The 23,951-nt window shown below is 26.7% G+C and overlaps 2 protein-coding genes across 2 annotated transcripts; both read left to right on the top strand.

The window, feature by feature from the left end:
* Nucleotides 1-144: 144 nt before the first annotated feature.
* LOC132923034 (X-linked retinitis pigmentosa GTPase regulator-like) lies at nucleotides 145-12,651 on the top strand. The gene is made up of 13 exons (XM_060986828.1): nucleotides 145-308; nucleotides 1,690-1,815; nucleotides 4,974-5,066; nucleotides 5,127-5,189; nucleotides 6,934-7,095; nucleotides 7,637-7,798; nucleotides 8,373-8,510; nucleotides 8,697-8,849; nucleotides 10,169-10,290; nucleotides 10,370-10,594; nucleotides 10,677-10,746; nucleotides 11,670-11,806; nucleotides 11,895-12,651. Exons 1-13 carry the CDS (start codon nucleotides 284-286, stop codon nucleotides 11,916-11,918), a joined length of 1,500 nt encoding a protein of 499 aa, XP_060842811.1. The 5' UTR covers nucleotides 145-283; the 3' UTR covers nucleotides 11,919-12,651.
* A 2,175-nt stretch (nucleotides 12,652-14,826) lies between these two features.
* On the top strand, nucleotides 14,827-21,537 carry LOC132922132 (dynamin-1-like protein). Its single transcript, XM_060985481.1, is given in 4 exon segments — nucleotides 14,827-14,988; nucleotides 17,404-18,260; nucleotides 18,263-18,826; nucleotides 20,786-21,537. Coding segments are annotated over 3 exon segments (2,034 nt in total). The 5' UTR covers nucleotides 14,827-14,988; nucleotides 17,404-17,426; the 3' UTR covers nucleotides 21,422-21,537.
* Nucleotides 21,538-23,951: the final 2,414 nt, after the last annotated feature.

Raw genomic sequence — 23,951 nt, 5'->3', positions numbered from 1 at the left:
GCCAATATATTGTTTTATACGAATTACCAATGTACATCATCAGTGCGCATTTCTGTCGAATAACTGTTGCCCGAAGGGTGGTATGAGCTATGATATAAGTGTTATAGTTGTTATGATGTTCAAGCGTAGGTAGTCATATTCGCTTGGCAACCACGTGTGTAACTACCGTAAACACAATGTGCGGTACGTTTTCTGGTTACCTATAAATCACCACGCTTTGTTCGTGTTCGCACAAGGATTTTATTCCGGAAAATATTAGTGTGGAAAATCGCGGGTCGTCGACATGTCCGAAGAAGACGTGATACCGGGTAAGGAAGGCAGCTGTTCTGCATGTATTTATAATATCACAATCGCATAAATTCGACCAATCAACTTTTTATATGACTCGTTGGTCGCAATAAAACTTTTATGAAAATGTTTTATATAAAGTGGTTAAAATCCGTGAGCTACGGTATAACGACGGGATATATTATTATGAATAATAATAAAATATATTGAATTTAAATTTATGGCAATCATTTATTAAATCGAGTGTCGAAAGAGAATATCATCTCACCAATTTTTGCATTTATCATATATTTCATCGTTAGGTTGGGCATAAACATATTTTATATCTACTGACCAGTTTTAGATTTTTATATTATATTTTAAAGAAACGTTTTCTATTGTTGTCCAAGTGACTCGATATTATTATTATTATATCATATTATACTGTTATTATTGTGAATTTGTATACTATAAATCTATACTTTAATAGACAAATAAAAACAATAATGCTATGTAAGAATTATTCGTTCATTGTTGGTTCATTATATTTTTATATTAATTATAATAACTATGTAAATTCATTTTGATGTTTTGTAAGAACAATTTTCATTTTTATATGCCTGTAAAAGCAAAAATAACAAAAAATTAAAATTTTGTCTGCACATTTGTTATTTGGTTTTTAGTTAAACACGATTTCAGCTCGATAATAATAATATGATACATTATCATAGTTAACGAGAATTGTTTTCGTTTTCCCCTTAAATTACTGGTGATTTAATCAATATTATATGCCTACCAATATAATGTCGAGTATAATAATAATTGTATAAAATAAATTAAACTTTGAACGTACCTCTTTATTTATTAAAAAAATCAATATTTTCATTAAATATAATATTTATTTGCTCAGTACTTACATAACATAATAAACATTCATACAACGTTAAACAGAAAGAAGTGAAATACGTATTATTATTATGTTTAGTGCCTGATGTTTAAATAAAATAAAATACACAAACGAAAAACGACGAGTAAATATGATGATGATTATAATATAATTAAAAAACAAGTCGGTACTCCAATTGACAATCTCAAAACGTATTTCTTTTACCGTGTGTCGTTTTGTTTTTTCGACTTATAACTACATAATCATTATTACTCAATAATTATAAAAATACTCTAAGATCATTTACCTCGTAATTATTGTTTTTCATGTTGTCAGTTTCTAATACCGGCAAACATTATAATAATAATATGTAGGTCCGAAAACGTTTAAATTATATTTTACACACGGTTTTGGAGGTACGTTTACGTGCAAATGTCATGTGTTATTTACGTACCTAAAGTTAAACCACAGTAGAGAAACTGAATAATTTATTTTATGACATGAAATTATAATGTGAAATTTAAATCGGATTTTAGAAACCGGAGCAGTATTCACGTATGGTAAAAGTAGTTTTGCAGACAATATTCCAAGTCACTTTTTCATCAGAAATGATCCAGTGATCGAAATAAGTTGCGGGGAAGAACATTCCGGAATCGTCTGCAGTAAGATTTTGCCATTTCGGGTCACAAACATTATGCCCGCGACACTGTGAAAATTTCCAACACACTATTTTTTCCACCGACGCTTAATTTGCGTGTATACAAGATGATCCATTTAAATGTCTATATTCATTACTGAAAAAAACTTTTTATGATAGTTTTTTTTTACATCATTTGATGTAATTTCAAAACAACGTTTTTTTTTACGTTTTATATCGCTTTAATTCTTCGAGTTTTTACTTATTTGAATGAGAAATTTCATATTTAATTTAATATTCCTAAGGAAAATGGTCATTTAAAATTTAAGACACCAAATAAAGAGTACCCAGATATTTATACTAGATAGTAGATACAATTATTAAAATTTTAAAATTTTTTAAAAAAATGCCCATCCATGTTTATATCTAATTAGGTACTACAAAAAATATTTTTCTTTGAAATATGAAATTAAAAATGTTTGTTGTCATCAAAATTAGTAAAAATTAAAAAATGATACAAAACTATATGTTTTCAAAATAATCACTGCATACACTTAAATGGATCATCATTTATCATTATATTAATGATATTTTGTATCTATTTAAACGCATAATATTGTAGTATGTAATACTATGTACAAATACTAATACTGGAACTAATAGGTACTATATAATTATAATATTTTATATATATATATAATAATGACCATTGAGCAGGTAACTTTCAACCCTATAATTTTAAGAGGTAAATAATATTTATTGTTACCAACAGGCAACAATATAGAGTATAGACTCAATCTACTCGGAACTCCAACACATACTGAACCGTTTATAAGAAATTATAAAGTGATATTATATTATAAGTTAGAAATTATAATACATTACTATAATATTATGTATAGTTTTCGATTTTTAGCAGGATTCGACTGGTACGCTTTTATTTGTTTATTCATAAATGGTTTTCGTGGGGTACCTACTGTACGTATGGCTCTCTTGACCTGTGTCTGAATTATTAATATTTATTACATGCTGTTTTTCGAATGTTATGATTATCGCATTCACATAGCACCATTAAATCTTCATGAATTATAACCGAGGTGTGTTGACCTCAACTGCTATACAAAGTCTCGCTGCAGGTGTGTGTTGTTTTTAATTAAATTTCTTTTGGTGAAAATACTATATACACTTAGCCGAATATATAAACATAGAGAATAATTGTGTAAAATTACTCGAAATATAACATTAAAAAGTATTATTTTAGCTAGACAATAGACATGTTTGTGGTCTGTCATACATTTGAAATTCACGCACCGTCAAAATATAATAATATTATAGTAACACGAGTACCTTCCACTCTATCATTCTCACATCTCTTAGTTCAGGTTCCAAACACAAAACAGGCGTTATAATTATCAAAATTATATAAACTGTCAACTGTAATTAATAATTGTAATATATAATACGATTAATATGGACATTTAAATAGTACGGACAAAACGACTATACCAATATATTATACTGAGCACATTGATATTTTGATTTCTTGTTTTACTAAGATTATAAAACAATATTATTTGTAAATATTTTTGGATCACTACTATCCGCTTGTAGATTGCAAGCACGTATTCAGGGGGGGAGGGGTTAGGTTACATACATGAATTAAAAATGCATTATTTTATTATTATTTTAATGATAAAAAATGATTCTACTATAAAAATTTCTGGGGGCGGGTTGAACCCCTAAAATACCCCTGTATGGCTGTATACGGTAGATCGGAATTTTATAGCTGTCTAAACACTATGCTCGAAAATCCTTTCCGTCATTTTAAAAGAAAATGGGTCTGCTACTTTTTAACAATTTTAAAATTTTATAATGAGCCAATATATATTATTGTAATATTTGTGTAAAAACTAAAACTAACCAAAAATATGCTTATTGTATGAATAATTTGGTATGTATTGTATACAATCTTTCAAGTACAGAATTTTTCGTTTTTCATATTCTTCATTTCAAATTCGCACCTTTCTCCGTGTGTTTTCCGCAGGTTAGGTTAACTACTTTTCTATCGAAGGAAAATCATTTTTTTTCGGTCCTGTATATAATAAACTATGGCTAACATGTATACATTGCTACCAATTTTACTTGTAGTTGTAAATGATTTACGGTTTATTTTTTTGTAGTTATTTTGTCAATAATCTAATTCTATAATCCACCTAAAGCTAGCGTCACAATAGTCTCTGTTTTCCGCATTTATTCTTAATTTTATTTCGTTTTGCATATAATTTTTGCTGTTGATATTGATTTCAAGGTCTAAGCCAAATAATCAATATAATATGTATATTGTATGTATATATTGTAGTGAACAGTGTCTTATGATAATAGTTGTACACACTACATATGAGTCATATGACATACATATATAATATTATTTTTAAAGTTTAACAAAATATATTTATTTTTTTATTTTTATTTATTCTTCAAGAAGATAATAGGCTCCACTGAACATGTTCGCGTGGGGGCCCATAAATTCACAATTTAAAATATAAATTCATTAATTACTTAATATAAAATTAATACGTTACAATTTTCAATAAACGTTTCTCACATGATTAAAATATCAATATAAATAAGTATATATTTTTTATTTGCTTATATAATATAATATTATAATGTAGTGTTGTGTAAAAAATCGTTTAGTTAAATAATATAATATTTATAAATTATAATACTAAATTAATCTAATTAATATAAGTAAAATAAATAATAATCTTATACATTTGTTATGAGTCTGTCTATATTTTGTTATTGTAGTAGCCAAATTGTAATTTTTTTTTAAGAATCAAAAGAGTATTGAAAGAAATTATGAAACCAAAAATCATATAAACTTTAAAATGTCTAAGGTTTTAAAGTTTTAATAAAAGGAATTTTATTTTATTAGTTACCACGTTTTAAAAACGCAAATTTTTAATCGATACATTTGATTATTTATTTTTTTTGTATACATTACTAGATAAATATTATCGCGTGATAGGGATAAATTAATAACTATTAAAAATATATGACAACGCAAAAAAATCTACACGCACATATTATATTATATATTATAATTGATAAAATAAATTCAAATACTAGCCATTTTTCTGTTAAAATATAATATGTTATGATTGAAAACTTGTTTTTTAGAAAACGGAAGAGTATTTTGTTTTGGAAAAAATAGTTTCGGACAACTTGGGCTAGGACATACGGAAAATGTTTACAAGCCTAATTGCGTTAAAAGTATGGATTTGGACCCTTCAGCAGAAAAATTTATGTACCTAATCGAGATTATTTTTATAGGTTTAAAACCAGATAAGGTGAAGCATATAGCCTGTGGACGGTCACACACAATTGTTTCAACAGGTAATTTGATTACATTTTAACTGTTCAGTAGTTGTGTAGTCTTTACTAAGCACGCACTAAATATAAAAAATAATTAATTAAAAACATTTAAAAAATGTTGAAGAATATATCGATGGTAAAATGTAAAGTTAAGATACAAATGTATAAATTAAATATAAAAATATATGAACTCGTGTTGAAACTTTGTACATATCAGTACGTATATTACCTTCAATTGAAACTATTTTAATTATATTATTTAATTTTACTAATTGTTTTTTGTGTACAATTATAAAATATAATTATGAAATTTTAATTTATTATTAAGAATAAATAAAAATACATAACATAATTTACATTTATTGCTAAGAGGTTATTTTTTTGTGAGAAATTTGTTAGCTTGATAGCAACACAATTTTTTTTCATGTACATTTTCGAAAAATAAAAAGTTCTTTACACAGATAACATGTGAACGATACGAATTAATTTCAGAAAGTATATAGTCTTAACTGAGTTTCGTTCTATATAAACACATACATTTTTGTTGATAACATGTATTATTATGACGGTATTTCCTGTTCTAAGGTGATCATATAATATTTATCGTGTTCAGCACTAACAGTGTTTCATATTTATCAAGTATGTTTAGCGTACAAAATGAATTCTTCGATTTACAAGAGATTCTCAAGTCCTTGTTATTATTCATATTATAAAACAACTAAACGCAGAAAACTTATTTTAAAGCTAAGTTAGTAATGCCAAAATATACACGATGTCAAGACCTCGGATGGGTGACCGCTGTAGATATATGTTTAGAAATATTAGTCATTTCATATAAATAATCCCCACCGGTTAAAGCTTTTTGTTATTTGCACGTACAGATGACCTACAGACGTGAACCAATTTGGCCGTAGTCATCGTTATCATATCTAAACATATTTCATCTAACTTTGTGATGGATTAATACTAATACGTTTGTTATTAAAATATAATATTCTCTATAGTGAATTAGGTACTATGGTTATAACATTTTGACGAGTGCCTAATGTAATATAATTGTTTATATTTAACTGTTTAAATTGCATTCAAAATATTTCACTTTTGTTTATAATTTTGTATAGGTACTGTGTTTATTATATACGAATTTACTGCAAATCATGTAACTTTATATTAGAATGTACAGCCGTGGTATCTAGGAAGCTACAGATTCTATTATAAGAAATCTAAAAATAAATAACGTTATAAAATTAGAAAAATTTATTGAGCTTCTAAGCCGACATTTTTATAAAAATATTGACTTCAATTTTTTAGATTTATTTTTTAAGTTAAATATTTGTCTTAAAATAATATAAATTAACTAATATTTTGAATTAAGCTTATATCAGTTAAAAATGTTTTGACATATATTATCTATTTATACCATTTTTTAATATAATTAAATAATATATTATAAATAATATAATTTTATATATAATCTATATAATATATATATACGTTAACTATATTACATAAATGATCGACATTATAATACAGTATATTATGTTCTACATAAGACATTCGGTAAAATGTAATATAAGCAATATCGCGAATGAGAAAAGATCCTATAGTTACGAGAAATAATTTTACACAGTATATCGTTATTATATATTTTAAATAAAAAAGTGCTGTTGATAATAATTAAACAGAATAATATTATTATTATTATATTATTCTGTGATAATCATAGTTTTTAATTGGTCTTGTGAGAATAATTAATGTGTTTTAGAGAATAACATTCTTTATGGATTTGGTGATAACAGCGACGGCCAACTCGGACAATCAGTGGCGAATGTGACTTACAGCGACGTGCCCATCGAAGTTACCCGTTTCAACGATAAAAATATCATTCAACTATCCGCCGGATCGTATCACACGGCTGTCCTCATAGGTTTTAGTTATTTTGCATAAATTATTCAAAATAATAGTAATATTAGATATACATTTCACAGGTGAACATAAAGTATGGGATCATTATATTATTTTTATTTATTTATTATATTAATTGTATGGGACAAGTCCTTTACATACAATAAAATAATAACCAAGGACAACAAAAATATAAATACATAATACATATATATGGTTTAGAATAAATAGCCGCTAAAACATAATAATGATGAACATACGAGTATACTTCGAAATAATGAAATAATTCCCGTCAGGTGTGATGTGTGCAACTTATATTTTTTTTTAGACTGTATATATATATTATATACTACAAAAACGCATTAAGTTGTAAAAAGTCTAGTTTAATAGTTACGCCTATGATTGTCAACCAGTTTTTTTTTGAACCCAGATCGATAATCCAAACTTTGTGTTGGACCCATATAGAGTATAGTTAGACCCCTTACAAGGGCAAGATAGTGCATTTTTTAGTGTATTAATATGGAATTTTGATTAATGGAAAATCGTATTTTTGTTCCTATTAGAAAACGGCGATGTTTATGTCTGGGGCTCGAACAGCGACAGACAACTAGGATTGAACTCGTTGAACGATGATTCGGTCAACGTTAGTGTGCCGACTATCGTGCCTATCGCTGTACCCGTTGTGTACGTATCGTGCGGGCACACTCACACCGCGTTCGTCACGAGTAAGTTGTAATTCATACTAGCAAGTAGCCAAGACTGTCAAGGTTTTTTTTTTTTGATACATACTACTGATGTATGTTATATAATAAGACTATCCATTGGAATCATAATATTTTATGTGTTTTCGTTATATTATATTTGTTGGCGAAAGCCTGTAATTTTTTTAAAAATTATAATACAAATCGTACCGAAAAACTTTTCTGAAGTTTTTTGTGTATAAATATCGAATTTTGAACGAATAATTTTTTTTATTTTTATTACACATCTAAAGTTAAGATGAGTGAGTGATATACCAAGAATGTTGTGGATACAGCTATAGACTCGTTGGTGACGAAATCTCGCAGTGGGCGCTTCGAATGCTATAAAATATTATTATGACTATGATTACGGGGGGCAAAGAGACTTCGCCAGTTGGGTACGTTAACTATAAATTCAAATTGCTATTTTCATAACAAATTCGAGAATCCCCTAGTGGCACCACCGTAGGTTGGCAAGTCGCATTTAGAAATAGATATTAGTTAAATATTATGTTTGTTATTAATTTATTACTATTATTACCGTTTTATATAACGTCAGAAATCGGAGACTTGTATACGTGCGGCGATCGAGAGTATGGAAAACTTGGCCATGGCCTGTGGTCACTTAGCCGGGTCGATACGACGGAGAAGATCGTTAAAGTCGCTTGCGGGGCTAACCACACGATTGCATTGAACGGTAAATAAAATCAACACTATAAACCGTACACAAATCATTCATTTCTAAAAGATGCTATCGATTTATATGAAATTATAAATTATAACATACGTAATAATACACAAATTATGCCTATTTTAGTAGTTATAATAACTAATAATATATAAAAAAAAATGTATACATTTCAATGTCAAACTGATCTTATAGATGCGGGAAAAGTGTTTGTTTGCGGCAACAATGATTGTGGGCAAATAGGTCTGCGAAGTGTTACATCACAAGGTCATCTGTACCCTTGTCCCATTACAAATGAACCGATTGTTCAGATTGTATGCGGCCAGAGCCACAGTGCTTTTATTACCGGTGAATAATTTATATTTACACATTATAATATGTAGGTACCTACAGAGTACAGATACGGTGTGCTCCGATTTAAAAACGATTTTCTATCCTTTATTTCGTATTTTAAATAAACCGTAATGCAGTGACGCTATTGCGGAGTCTCTCGAATACATATTTATATTTATATTTAGTTTAAGTTTAAATTTTAATAAAAATAGATATTCAAACGAAAAAAAAGATTTTAATTAATTTGTTTTAATTGAAAAATATTAATCATACAGACTTTAAACTTTTCGAATTAAATACCTAAATATAATGTATTATTATTTTCTATACGTAATAATATTTCAAAATATTTGGACTAATATTTAAATATTAATTCTACGAATTTATTTATACTATTTCAGTATGACAACTTGAATTATACAAGATATTTTTAGAAAAAATCTGTTTAAATTACCAAATTAAAATAATAATATAAATAAGACTATCGTTATAGATGCTAATCCTTCCTACCTTCACTTAAAATTGTTCATTGAAATTAAGTTTAACATATTCAATAGTCATTAATCATTACAGTGACCTATACAATGACAAGTGTACTCGAAATCTATTGTTTTTATTTTATGTAATAAATATTAACGGACAAGGCCCTTAATAAAGAAAGTACAATGTGCAAAACAATTGGAATAAATTACAAAATATACATGACAATTAGTATGAACAAGAATATTAGTAAAATAAATACACAAGTTATAACAGATGATGCTATAGATTACAAATGAAAATATGAAATTGACAAAATACGTTAAAGTTATATGGTAAATGTAAAAGAAGGATCGCAGTGGCTTGACGTTCAACAATATTAATGTTTTATATATAGAAAAGTCAGTTCCCCGTTTATTTTATTTTAAAGTGTCGAGTTATTTGAAGTAAAAACATCTGTAGTATTTTTTTATTGAGTACTAAGCATTATAATTTTGAACTATACGGTTTTAAATATTTAAGATTTAACGAATGTTGTATCACATAAATCTGTAGTCTATACCAGCGGTTCCAGCTCTATACTGTTGTCTGCTAAAGTATATGCTTACTATGGTGTACAAATAATTATGAAAAATAACTATGAACATTTTCTGTTGATTAGTCGTCCCAATATAAATTTATAATCCTTTCTCCACTATTAAGCCACTGCATGCGAAAGTTAATACTATATAATTTCAATAGCTTTTAAAATATTTTGTGATTAAACTGTGTTTTCCACTTAATTACCTTACGTATATTATAATTATAGTAACTATAACTAATTTAATCAAATATTTATTTAATTATCGTCTCAGCAAGCGGTAAACTATTTATGTGTGGCGATGGAAAATACGGAAAACTCTGCATAGACGACAATCAAATAACAACTCCAATGCTCGTATTGGCGTTCGTAGAAAAAAGTTTAAAAGTACAGATGGTATATTATTCATTATTATCCATCAACAGATATTTTAAATATCCTAGATTATTTTATAGTGTTTTTAATTTTTTTATAGGTCAGTTGTGGAGGGAATCATACTTTAATTCATGCCGAGCCTCTTGAAAACGATCTCTCCAATAATAGTTTACAACAAATAAAATCATCTGACTCGTTACCTCCATTAAGGGTTTCGAAAAAGATAATCGAAGAGCGAAAAGAGAATATTGAACCATTTACGTCGATTACTCCAGCTAATGTTAACGATTCAGAAGTATTAAACGTTGTTAAAGAAAGCGTAAAAGTAATGTTATATAGTATATACGATTATCTTTTAATACTGTTGATTATGTACAATATTGTTTTTTTTTTATTAAAAATATCAGGAAATCAACACAAATATGATCGATCAACAAATTAAAGTGGATAAAAAGTCGTTCAATGATAATATACCAAGTACTTAAACTATCTACATTCATATATTATATTTACATATTATATAGAATAGAGTATATCTACATCATATTATTGTTTATTTTATTTCTAAATTGATATTTTGCAATATTAAATTGGGTAACTTAAATTATTTTTAATAATAATTCTTGGTAAGATAAATGTTTATAAATATTATTTTGAAGACTTAAAGTAATAATAATCAAATATAAATAAATAGATATAACTAAGTTTGAGTTCGGTTAGGTTATTAGCAGTGGTATAACAGAGTAAAAAATTAGTAGGGGGAGATAATTTATTCGCCAAAATTGATAACATAACGTCATATCATGTTTTTTTTGTTTTTACTACACAAGTCTTAAAATTAATTTTATGGTTTTGAAAAATATCGTAGGTACTTACCCGTATATAATTAAATAATATTAAGCACATAAAAGTTCATTAAAAAAGTTCTATAACTTGTTTAAAAAAAATGATGTAATGATAATAATATTATTGGATAATTTTTGTTAACCCAGACAATGCAATGACATTGGCAATACGTGAATATTATATAATAGGAGAAATATGAAATAAATGTAGGTAGGTAGTAATTACAATAATTAGTAGAAAGTAATGTTTTTATCTTATACATTTCTGTTAAATATGTTTATTAATTATTTTAGGAGATTTAAAGATTTCTACTGTTGGAAAATCTGGGGAGGGGTTGTGCAAAACTATTTTTTTTCCTTCCACCTACTGTAAAAGTGTTATAATATCACATTTAAAATTTAAAATGTATCTTATCAATTTTTCATATTTGCTGGATTTGACTTGTTATAATAATAATAAATAAATATTATCCCTTCAAAATATGGTATTAATGTATTAAATAATTTAAGTATTATACCTACCTCGGGTATTAATCAAACATCATGTTTTTGCAGCAGAAATAAAAATCACAAATATAGATGATAAATCAGTAGAGAAAGAAGGAAAAAACACAAACATGTTGGTTGCTAATGAGAAAAACGAAAAAAAAGTAGTAAATAAATCAAAATATCCTAGAAATGAGAGAGTACGGGTAAGTTGAATGACCTATTAAATCATGTGAAATTAATATAACATATTTTTTAGTTATTGACAAAAATATTCATTGTTTTTCATTTCAGTCTCGCTTGTGTATAGTCATTTAAAAGAAAGATACATACTTATTAATACAATATATTATTTATTATTATCATATATATAATACATAAATTATATTACTTGGACAACTTTTAGTTTTACGTATGTACAATTTTAATATAGACCTACTATGATTATTGACTATATAATATAATGTTATTAATACTACGTTTAATCTCATTGTTTAATTAAGATTTATATAGTATTATTATTATATTCATTTAGATACACTTTAAACATTATTAAATTGAGTGAAGGCCATTAATTGATTTTTTTTTTCAACATTGCTCTAAATAGTTTTAGCTTATTTCGAACTGTAGAAAATAGATATCAAAGATTTATAATATCTGTTTTAATGACATTCTTCTCAAATGATAATCCGTAATATATATACGGGTGTATGAATCGTAATACAGAAATCATACTGCAGTGACAGTGTGACACGCCTTCGTATGAATTTACAATATTATGGGTAGCAGCATGTCATATAACAATTAACAGTCCCTGTATGGGCTATCAGAAAAACTAAACAATAAATTGAACGATAAATAACAACTATAGGTCGTCAAAAATGCTGATGTTTATTTTATAATAAATAAAGCGTATTTCAAAATAAACAATAATACAATCTTTTGAAATTATCATTTCAACTATTGTCAAATCATCTCTGTTTTTTTGATTTTGTCATGACTCGTACCATTCTGTAAGTAATAATGTATTGTAATATAATAAACACATATTCCAAACAATCTGTTTATATAACGTTTTAAATGTTTTAATAATATTATTTTTAACCTAACTATGATAAATATTTTTTGTGGTTACTGACTTATATAAGGTCGCCTTTGTTCTTTATCCACCTTGAACGTCTATTTAGCACGTCCTCAATTTTTATTTCCTACATCAAATTCGTAAGCAACTGCTATAAATGTATTATATTATAAATTATAATAAAATAATACATTTTTTTAGAAATATGAACTACAATATTATATTTTTAAGCTTAAAAAAACATTGTTTTAAAAAAAAGGTCACGGTGGCATCTGACGCCCACGCCCCCACTTATATGTGGCCCTGGTTTAACACCAGGAAATAAGATAAATTACGTAAACATAATATACTTGTATGTTTTTATGTTTTAGTATACTATTTATACTTATTTATACTATATTATAGTAGCAAGTATAGTAGTGTACTAGTGTATATGGTACATAGAAATTACTAGAGTTATTGTTAATTTAAACTACTAAATTAAATAAAAGTTAATTTACTATTACAAGAATTTCTATCTATAGCAGGTTAGGTTAGTACTTAGTATCATATGTACACTATCCACAGACATTTCAATATCTGTTAAATCATCAAAAGTGTTTTCGATATAGTAATGGATGATTTAAAAAGTCTATTTAAATTACAAAATAAATAGGTAATTTATGTTATTTAGGCATAGGTATATTAAAATATTATTATTTTTATTATTTTTACATAAAAATAGTTTAATTATTATTATTGTATTTTGATCCAAGGATTTTTCCTCCACTCCACATATCCATTCTCGGCACTGGTTTTATGGGACACAAACCAAGGGTACTTAATGTAATATTTTAACTTATTATTTTTAAAAAATAAACTATATTCTTGCAGTCTCTCCAATACTTAAATGGTTGTATATCCTTCAGCTAAGCATGAGAAAATTTTAAAAGTATTTAAAAGATTAAGAAGATTAAGATACGTGACTCTTATATGATTATATATGTCTATATCTAATCTGGAATATCAGGCAGAAAAATCGTGAATATCGTATAGTATAGTAATTATTAATATTATGTAATTGGGAAACTTCACATCACCATAACTAAAGAGTCTGAATGCACAGCGTTATAAAAACTAATGATTTCACTTAGATTTTAATATAAAAAATACAAATAAATTCATTACAATTAAATCGTTTCAAAAAAATCGAAGATTCCTATTTAAGCAGTACAGTAAATCGAACAGCTTCATATATTTATAAATATTTTTTTTACATATAACTTCGAAGCTTACGGTTTGCGTAAATGTTTTTAGTACCATATTTTTTAAAACGAAAATTTATAAAGGTTTCTAAAAAAATTGCAAAAATTTGCGGGGTAGCTAAGTATAATTTTACCCAAAATTATTAAGTATAAATTATAATGACAGATAGTAGTAAACATATAATCTGTTCTGTAAAATTATGCAGGAGATTAGCTCAAGGAAGAACTGCCTCACATCAGTGACTGATGGGTAAAAACAGTGATTTTTAATAACAGCGATAATTGATGACAAAAGCCGTAGTGCTATCTTTATAGCGTAAAGAAGTTGGTTCGATTGCTATAGCCAAAATTCTCAGAATCCAAAATCGCGCATCACGCGCGTGCCAAATTGCTGAACATTAATACCTATCTAGCTACACTTATTTGAATTCGTAAAACTTTATCTTTGTACCGCGTAACCGCGCGTGTTCGAAAGAATCGGCAATAAATATTTACAAACATTTATTTATAAACATTTAAGTGAATTTAATAAAAAAACAGAAAAATCAATTTTCCCTAAACTATTTTAATTATATTTTTAGTTAATTTAATTCAAATATAATAAAAAAAAAATCAACAAGACAACAACTTTAAAAATAGTAAACATTAGGTATTATTATATTTCTAAACAAAAACGGTTTTGTTATATTATAGGAGTTATTTATCATTAGTATTTTTCATTACATTTTCGTTACTTGGAAACAATATTCTGAAGAAACTACTTAACGCGTTACTTACATACTATCCAAAATAATAAATAATAATAAATGAACGTGACATTTCTCAATTCGAAATAAGCATTGTTTTTTTTTATTCTAATACTATGATCTTTATTTATCAATCACCAGTTGACAATCATACTGGGCATTCGACAGTTAAGTTCTTAAAATCTTTAGTAGTATTCATAATATACCCTGGTATATCAGTACTTATACCTGTCGGTTAGATTTTCTTTGATAAAATAATCTATAATAATCATACAGGTATCTGTGCCAACGAGGGGAAAGCATATTAGCATCGATAAGTAAGTTATAATATTTTTATTATGCACGTTTAATTATATTTTTTACTACCTATATAACCTATAAGCTAATATTTCCATTGCAATTCCGGAATTATAAAATAATTAATTCATTTGAGACTGTTTCCTTTGGATTTATCAATTGTACTTTCCATCTGCACTAACACGTACTATCTTGTATTTTTCAATCTTTAGATAGGTATATCTTGATCTCTATAATCTGTATGTGCCCCAGTTCTGCTATAATTATGTTGTTATGCATTTTTTACCACAATATAATTTGATAAATTTAGCAATGTTGATAAAATTCGTTAAAATTTTAACTTCAATAACATTTATGGAAATATAAGAACATTTAATCAACATTTTTTTAAATGTAAATTAATGAAGAATTATTAGGAACTTCGTATTACATGCTTTAATTTTTTGATGGATTGAATATTTTTTTATTTACAATTAAAAAAAACTAAAAATATGGACAGTTGCAATTGTTTAAATAGAATTATAAATATTATATATATTATATTATTATTATTATTGTTTATTATAGTTTGAATATAATAAATAAACAGTTGGTGACAAATTTTACGGTTATTCTGTTTTGAATCATAACAAAACGTAGGTAGTTAGTAAAAATTCCCGTTTTTACTTTATTTATTAAGAACTATTAAACAAAGTTAGAATTTTTTACTTTTCCCACCAAAGTACCACAAATTTTCTATTAGAACCAACTCCTAAGTTCAAATGTTGAAAATAAAAGCATTTTTAAAGCTTCAAAATGTGATTTTTTATTTAATTATCCAATATTTAAAAATTTAAATTTAAAATGAATATAAAAAAAACCGTAGGTACATGCGTATTCTGTCATTCATCAATTACATACAGTTATCTATAAAACTAATTTTTCTTATCCTAGAAAAATAATTCAATCATCACTTCATAGCAAGCTAAAAATATTGTTTATTTAATGAAAATTATATAAAAAAAAAAAAATATTTAAATAAATGTTTTATTTGAAGATTGATTAGAATGAAACCGTGAAAGACATCATTAACCTATATAATTGTATATATAAACACCAAAAAATATAATTTTTATACAAACTAATAATAATCAATATTTCTTCTATTACCAGATCAGACGTAATTATATTTCTTATTTTTATAGAGAATTCCTAACCTATATTATAGTATATAGAGTGTAAAATGTATTAAATAGAAAACTGTACAAAATATCTATTTTTAAAATTCATATAAAGAAATTTTTAAATAGTATTTTAAAACCAGTTTTTATTTTATACTTTTATTCTAGTAACTTATGTAGAATGTATAAATAATATTTTAATTTTAATTTTCCAAATAAGACGGGGACATATGCAGTCTAGGGGGTCCTAAATTTTAAATTTTTAAATTTTTATAATCGTTCCCCTTAATTTGGTTCTAATATGTATAAAAATAATGTACACAAAATTTGAATATAATCGGATAGGTTTATTCGTGACCTAAAGCCCTCAAATGTTGACATCGCTAATATTTTTGTGCAATTGAATCATTTATAAATGCAACATATAAATTAAATTATAAATACATATTTCATAAAGAAAAAACAAATTTTTATTTAATAAGCAATTAATAATTATTTCTACGTGTTTAATTACTTTCTAACAATCTTTATTGTAAATATTTTATTTTCGCGTGCATTGTTGGAATTTGAATAACATTCTCTGCATTCCATGACCACCTGAAGAATATATTGCTTACGTTTTTAATTTTTTAAATCAATCTTGAAAATTCTTCAATTAATTTAATAGCTCATTTAGTTTTATCATTCACAAATTTTAATTTACTAATTATTTCTTTACCCCTGTCCCCTACTTTATTCTAAATTACCCTCCCAAGTTGACAGCAATGTTTGAATAAAATTACAAATTATATTTAACCTATTGAAAAAAAAATTTTTTTGAAAGAAATGGTTCAATATTGTTTTTTATTTTACTTGGTATTTGATTTAATTAAATACATAAACGTTTTTATAATACATTCGATTCACTATCATATTTTAAAACTAAAATTAATAATTTAATTAATTATGCACCTACAAAAAAACACTCAGCTATATGTGAATTATAGTTATGAATTGTATGACAATGTATGACACGTCCAAGCATTAATCATAGTTCAATTACTAACTTTAAATTACTCGCTATAATAATTTGATATTTATCTGTACCCACGTATCTGGTTATCTTACATAGGTTGTACTTTTGATGTGTTTTAATGACATGTCATTAAAAAAAATTCTTTTCGCTACGCCAAGGAAAACATTTAAATAATAAATACATTATTATAAATATATTTATTTTATATTAGCTTGATACCTAACTGTCCTAACTAAATAATATTTTCTTTATAATTTTAGATTCAAGTAGTGCGAAATTAACAATGCAGTCACTTATACAAATTGTAAATAACCTGCAAGATATTTTTGCTGTAGTTGGTGAAAAGCAAATCGTTGATTTACCACAAATTGTGGTAGTGGGATCTCAAAGTTCCGGAAAAAGATCTGTGCTGGAAAGCATTGTAGGAAAATCATTTTTACCTCGAGGGACTGGTATTGTTACCAGAGCTCCATTAATTATACAAATGATTAAGTACACTAAGGAAACAAAAAAATCGATGTTAAAGTTACACAATATCCTAGACACAAAAAACATTACAGAATGGGCAGAATTTCTACATAAACCAAATTTCTTTTTTTTCGATTTCGATTTAGTACGTAAGGAAATTGAAAATAGAACAAACATTCTTACAAGGTTTAATGGCATTACAGCCAAACAGATTATATTGAAAATTCACAATAATCGTCATGATCTGACTTTGGTAGATTTGCCAGCTGTAACAAAAGGGAAGGTTGGGGATCAATCACCAGAAATACATAAACACATACAGAGATTAATCAATTCTTATGTGAAGCAACCAAATTCTATTATTTTAGCAGTGGTGACTGCAAATACTGACCCGTCAACAAGTGAAAGTCTTCAAATAGCAAAGAAATCGGACCCAGATGGCATCAGAACTATTGCAGTAGTTACAAAATTGGATCTCATCGACCAAGGGACACTATATGATACTAATGATTTACTGTGTGGTCGCAGGATTCCATTAAAACTAGGCATCTTCGGTGTAGTGAACAGAAGTCAAAAAGATATCGCTGAAAAAAAATCAATGGACGCGATGTTAACGTTAGAAACAGAATTTCTGAAAAGTAACTATCCATATATATATATAAAAAACACGGCAACAAAGCTTTAGTTCAAACGTTGCAAACGGAATTGCTAAATCACATAAAAAAAGTGTATCCACAACTTAGAATTGACTTCGAAGAAATGAAAAATAAATTTGAAAGACAACTTTTTCCACTGTATAAACCAGATGATCAAATACTGTTTTTAGTAGGACTTTTAAAAGATATTAGCAGATCGTACGAAGACACTGTGAATGGAAATCAAAACAAAGTTCCGATTGATGAAATTGTTGGTGGTGCTAGTATCACTCGAATATTTCAACAAAAATATTTAAAGAGAATAAATGATATAGACCCGCTTAAAGATTTATCAAACGAGAATATTGCAATTATTTTAGCAAATACATCGGGTACTTATCAATGTACTTTTGTAAATGAAAAGGCTTTACAAATAATTTTACGGCGACAATTAAACAACTTAATCGAACCGTCGTTGGAATGTGTAGAATTGGTGCGTATTGAGATGTTAAATATTTTTAATTCCATTGACGCCAGATTGTTGGAGATACTCAGACGATATACACAACTCCACGAAGATGTAAGTATAGCCTATGATTTTATATTTATCATAAATTCATAAAACATGAACGCAAGTGAAGATTTTTTTGGGCAAACATAAATTATATTGTATTGCGTAGATCTTGAATGGAGTTCGTGTGATATGAATGTATTGATTTTACAATGATATATTGTTTGTTTTTTTTGTGTGTGGTTTTGGATGGACAATTGGATCTAGTTGATAATTAATTGGGTCAAAAGTAAAAATAACCTGTAATTTTCTAATAATCACAAAAAACAAAAACTAAGGAAAAATATGCATTTTCACGTATAATAATTCAAAAACGAATAAATGTAGAAACATAGCATTTTCACCAAGTGTTAATATTATCATATTCTATATGTATATATTGTATAACGTATATCGTATAATTTTTTAATTCATGCCTCATGAAGTCATGAACAATTTTTTATTTGTTTATAATAACTTAACCTTACATAATGGGCTATTTACGAAAAACAACAATTTTTCCTCTTACAATTTTGTTATTTTAATACCTATATTGGAACTCAAAAAATTTTAATAATAAGAAAAACAACTTACATAATTTTACATTACAGAACAATAACTAATTTAAATAAATATATTATAATATATAATAAATATAAGTTACAAGTTAATGCACATTTCAATAATGAATACACCTTACACGCGTGCCGCTATAAACTGTAGTTAGTACACTACCTATTACTACTACTATAGTCGGACAAGATATAAAAGTTTAGATATAGCGATAGCAATATTATAGGCTTTAATTTTAATCAGATCATACACAGTTCTATACATATTCGTCGATTGTCGACCCTCATATTTGCGATTGAACAAATTTTCAAATAATTACACTAATCAGTTATATCAGTAGAAACTGCATGCCCTTAAAACCTTAAAATATGCATTTATTTATGCACTAAAAATCGCTATATGCCCTTGAAAATACTACCTACGCACAAACATATTATAAAATAAAAGATATATAATTGATGAATAAGTAGCGATAATTGATATCCCGTGACGACATGACCTGCATAAGTATATAACAGTATAATAGTATATAATTTTTTTAAATACTATTCATTTTCAGATATTTTTAGTTATTACGTATAGTATAAAAAATACCAAGAGGAAGAGGTTGAATACCCCCTCCCCCTTTATGTACGCCACTACTATTGATATTATGAAAGTGATTATTGACTTATGTTATGCTAGATTATAAAAATAGTATCTAATAAATATTATACGATATTTCCAATGTTTTTGCAAAGATTAGTTGGATCTAACATAAAACTAATAAAAAAAAATGTAACTTATAGTAAATATTAATATTATATTTATAATATAAATTATAAAATATACAAATAAATAAATGCAAAACTCACCATCGACTTTCAAAAGTTACAATTAAGTATTAACAATTAAATTTTAATTTAAAATATTTATTACAGCATTAATATCACTGGCCTGTTCGATAAAGAAGTATAATTAAATGTTACTAGGTATACTGCAGAAAAACGAATTTTAAAATTATTTTTATTTTTGCAAAAACTTCAAATCATATTAATATATTATCATCTATTAGTTGATACCACATTTATAATTTTAGAGAAATTGATCGATGATTAACTTTAAAAGAATCACTTCGTATATTGTTTATAGTATAATAATGATTATTATTTTACTTTTTTGACCGAAATAAACAGTTGTGGCTTTCGATTGTGAAGTTAAATAACAGTAGTTAGGTAGTTATTTAATTTTAATTCATTGCATTTAATTAGTGTATATTAAAAACATATCGAATTAAAGAGAGAGATGGATAGCCCCTGATTCAAAGGATATTATATATAAACAGTATACATCACTATACAGCTCATTTAAAATTTTCCATACTTAGTAATTTGTTAATGCAGTTTTAGATTATTTTTTTTTATGTTTTAATTATAGGTACGAAAAGTTTTTGAGAGGTTGTTAGAAGAAAATTTGAAGCATATCAAAGAATTTATTGTATCATACATAGAATCTTATCAGGAGTGTATAAATACAGCAAATCCAGATTTTATCTTGGAAATTATAAAATCAAATAATACAATTCAAGAAGAAATACTCGCAGCTGTAAACATAAAGAAGCACGAAAGTGAATACAATCCAGAACTGATTTTAAACTCATCCGGGATGCCAATTTTTCCGATTCCCGACAGAATGGCCCAAATCGAAAGATTAAAAATTATTAGAATTCAAATGTTAAATCAATTACTATCAGGTCTGAATAACGAAGAAGCATCCTTAGAACTGTCTGAACAGATAAAATTACATAGAGATTTAAGCTACTGTTATTTTGAATATATCAGGAAAATCGTGCGGGACTTTGTGCCTAAAAGAATCAAACACAAAATGATAAATTCATTTTTAAAAGACCTCGATCAGCATTTAAATCAAGAAATATTTAAAACTTATTTAATTGAAAATAATATTGACGAAGTACTTTTAGAAGACGAATGTTTCCAAAAGGAAAGAAATTATATTGAAACCAAGTTGGACGCAGTTAGGAAAGCATTGAAAATTATGACCGATATTCAATAGTTTTAGTTATTTCTTCACAATACGAGAGTATGTGTTTTATTTTTAATATATCCCAAATTCAATTACTATAACTCATAAATTATTCAATTTTATCATATTTCCATACAATTTTTTTAAATGCATCTTTTATTTTAAACTTATATTGTTTAAGAATAAGACAGTTTTATTCATATTGTTTATTTACTTACATTTGTAAATTATATTATTATAATATTGATTAACATTTATTAATTAATTTAATTTTGATTTTGAACTATATTATCCAAATATTAACATGTAGTTAGATATTTATGCATCTTGTATTTTTTTAAGCAAGAATTATGTTTTAATGTTAATAAAAAATATTTTTAATATTAAGTATACCTATTATTTTCTTTTATCTACTGATTGGTCTTTTTTTTAACAATTCAATCTCTTTAACCAAAATAAAAAATAATTATAAATGAATATGTAAATGTTTAAGAAAATTAATTAATGTTTACACGTTTAATACTGAAAAAGATTGTTAATATGTTTTGAAAATGTAACTAAATCAATTATTTTTTTGTAAAAAAATGACTAGTTTTATTTCAATAATTTTTTTAATTAACCACTTTTTAATTTAAGTAATTTATATATCTATATTCCTACTTAATTATAAATTCTAATTTACTCAATTATAAAGTAATACATAATATCGAGAAAACCCAAAAATTATTAATATGTCGAGATATGGTTTATAAAGGTTAATTAAAACTTTCCTTATCAACCAATCTACAAAATGTTTAAAACGTATTTCTATTATAATCTAGTCTAAATACACTATACTGCAGGATCTGATTATAAAACTCATCTATTTTATTAGGTAACGCTTTAAATTAGGCGTGTAGGTTCATTAGAATAGGGGTATCATGTTCGGTTCGTCATCCTTTTTTGCTAAAATGTAGTCTTCTCATATTTTTTTCCAGTCTAATACTAATGAGCTGGTTAAGTGTCTTTATGTAAGAAATTCAAACAGATGTACCTATTCATGAAAATTAAGAAGTATCAACGTTTTAAAAACACCTTGTGATATAAATATGTATAGTCCCCCCCTAATTAAATGGCGATGTTATAATATAATTATATAATATTATATAATAAAAAGTATATAAATATATATATATCATATTATAATAAAGTGGGTGTTTGTTAGACTTTTACCAATATGTTAGAATATTCAAGGGACCGTCGCTCAATCTTTTAAATAATAATACATTCGATAATATAAAAATTTACTACGACAAAAAATATGCATTATCTGGGAAACTTAACATTCGCTATACATTCGCTCATAAATCATAATCAATGTAGGTATAACACAATATTAACGTAAAAATGTATCTTCTCAATGATGATGATTCGCGCGTGGAGACATCGAACGCGACGTTGTAGTAAAACTGTAGTTTGTTAGACGAATGTTGACGTTCTAATATCATGACTTGTGCCGGCTTTGCCAACCAACTACATATAGCATGACGTTCAACTTTTGGGTGCGGTGTGAAACGAGCGGTGCTAAGTGTGTGTAGTAACCAGTGGCGTAATTGTGGGGTGGCAAGAGGGGCACTTGCCCCCCCCCCCCCCGGACAATTTTTTGAAAGCTAAAGGTATATATTTTAACCGTGGGGGAGGGGTGGAGGGGTTTTGATAATAATAAATATATTACATTCATTATACATTTCCCCCCCCCTAAATTTTTTCCCAGTTACGCCCACTGCTATTAACATCAGTCTTTGAGATTGTCTGGCAAATACTGATACAAACGACGTACGTAAAATTGTGGTTGTTAGCTGAAGCTGTCGGTTAATACACGACAACGGTGCAGGATCGGGAGTACGAGGAAAAGGAGGCACAGAGTTCGCGGGTGTCGCACGATCGGTTATAGACGCGTAGTTGGACCCCGTCCGAACGACACCCGCGCGTCTTATTTCCATCGCGCGGTCCGATGGCGACGGCCACACGATGGCTATAGCGGTACCGGAGTGGACATCGGTCAACGATCAAACGTTAACGGCACCAACAGCAGTTATGGCAATTTAGTTGTTACTAATTTACGAGAGCTCGACAATATCAATCGTTACGTAACAATACGGCCGACTGCTTTATGGACACGAAACGTCATCGTAGATAACGGTATATAGTCAGTGCCGGATTAACCACTAGGCACGGTAGGCACGTGCCTACAGGCGCCGCTTTTGAGGGGCGCCAAAATTTAATACATTTATTGCAAATTAGAACAATTCTAAAAAATACTTTTTTTTTGTATAAATTTTATATTAAAAAAAATATACACTATAATAATTAAAATGAAAAATGAAATGTAATTTTAATGATTATATTTTATTATCACGAACAACTGATAATAATTGATAATAAACGTTTTCAGTATTAAAACGAATCAAAAATTATTTAAGGTCTACTACTAGTGCTGAACGCTTAAATTCTTTAGCATTACTAAACATAGAAAATGAACTCTTAAATGAAATATCATTTATTAATATAATAAAAGAAT

The sequence above is a fragment of the Rhopalosiphum padi genome, chromosome 2, assembly GCF_020882245.1.
Source record: "Rhopalosiphum padi isolate XX-2018 chromosome 2, ASM2088224v1, whole genome shotgun sequence".
In the NCBI taxonomy this organism is placed as follows: Eukaryota; Metazoa; Arthropoda; class Insecta; order Hemiptera; family Aphididae; genus Rhopalosiphum; species Rhopalosiphum padi.
Note: the sequence above shows the minus strand (reverse complement) of the source record. Positions and strands in the feature narration are given on the sequence as shown.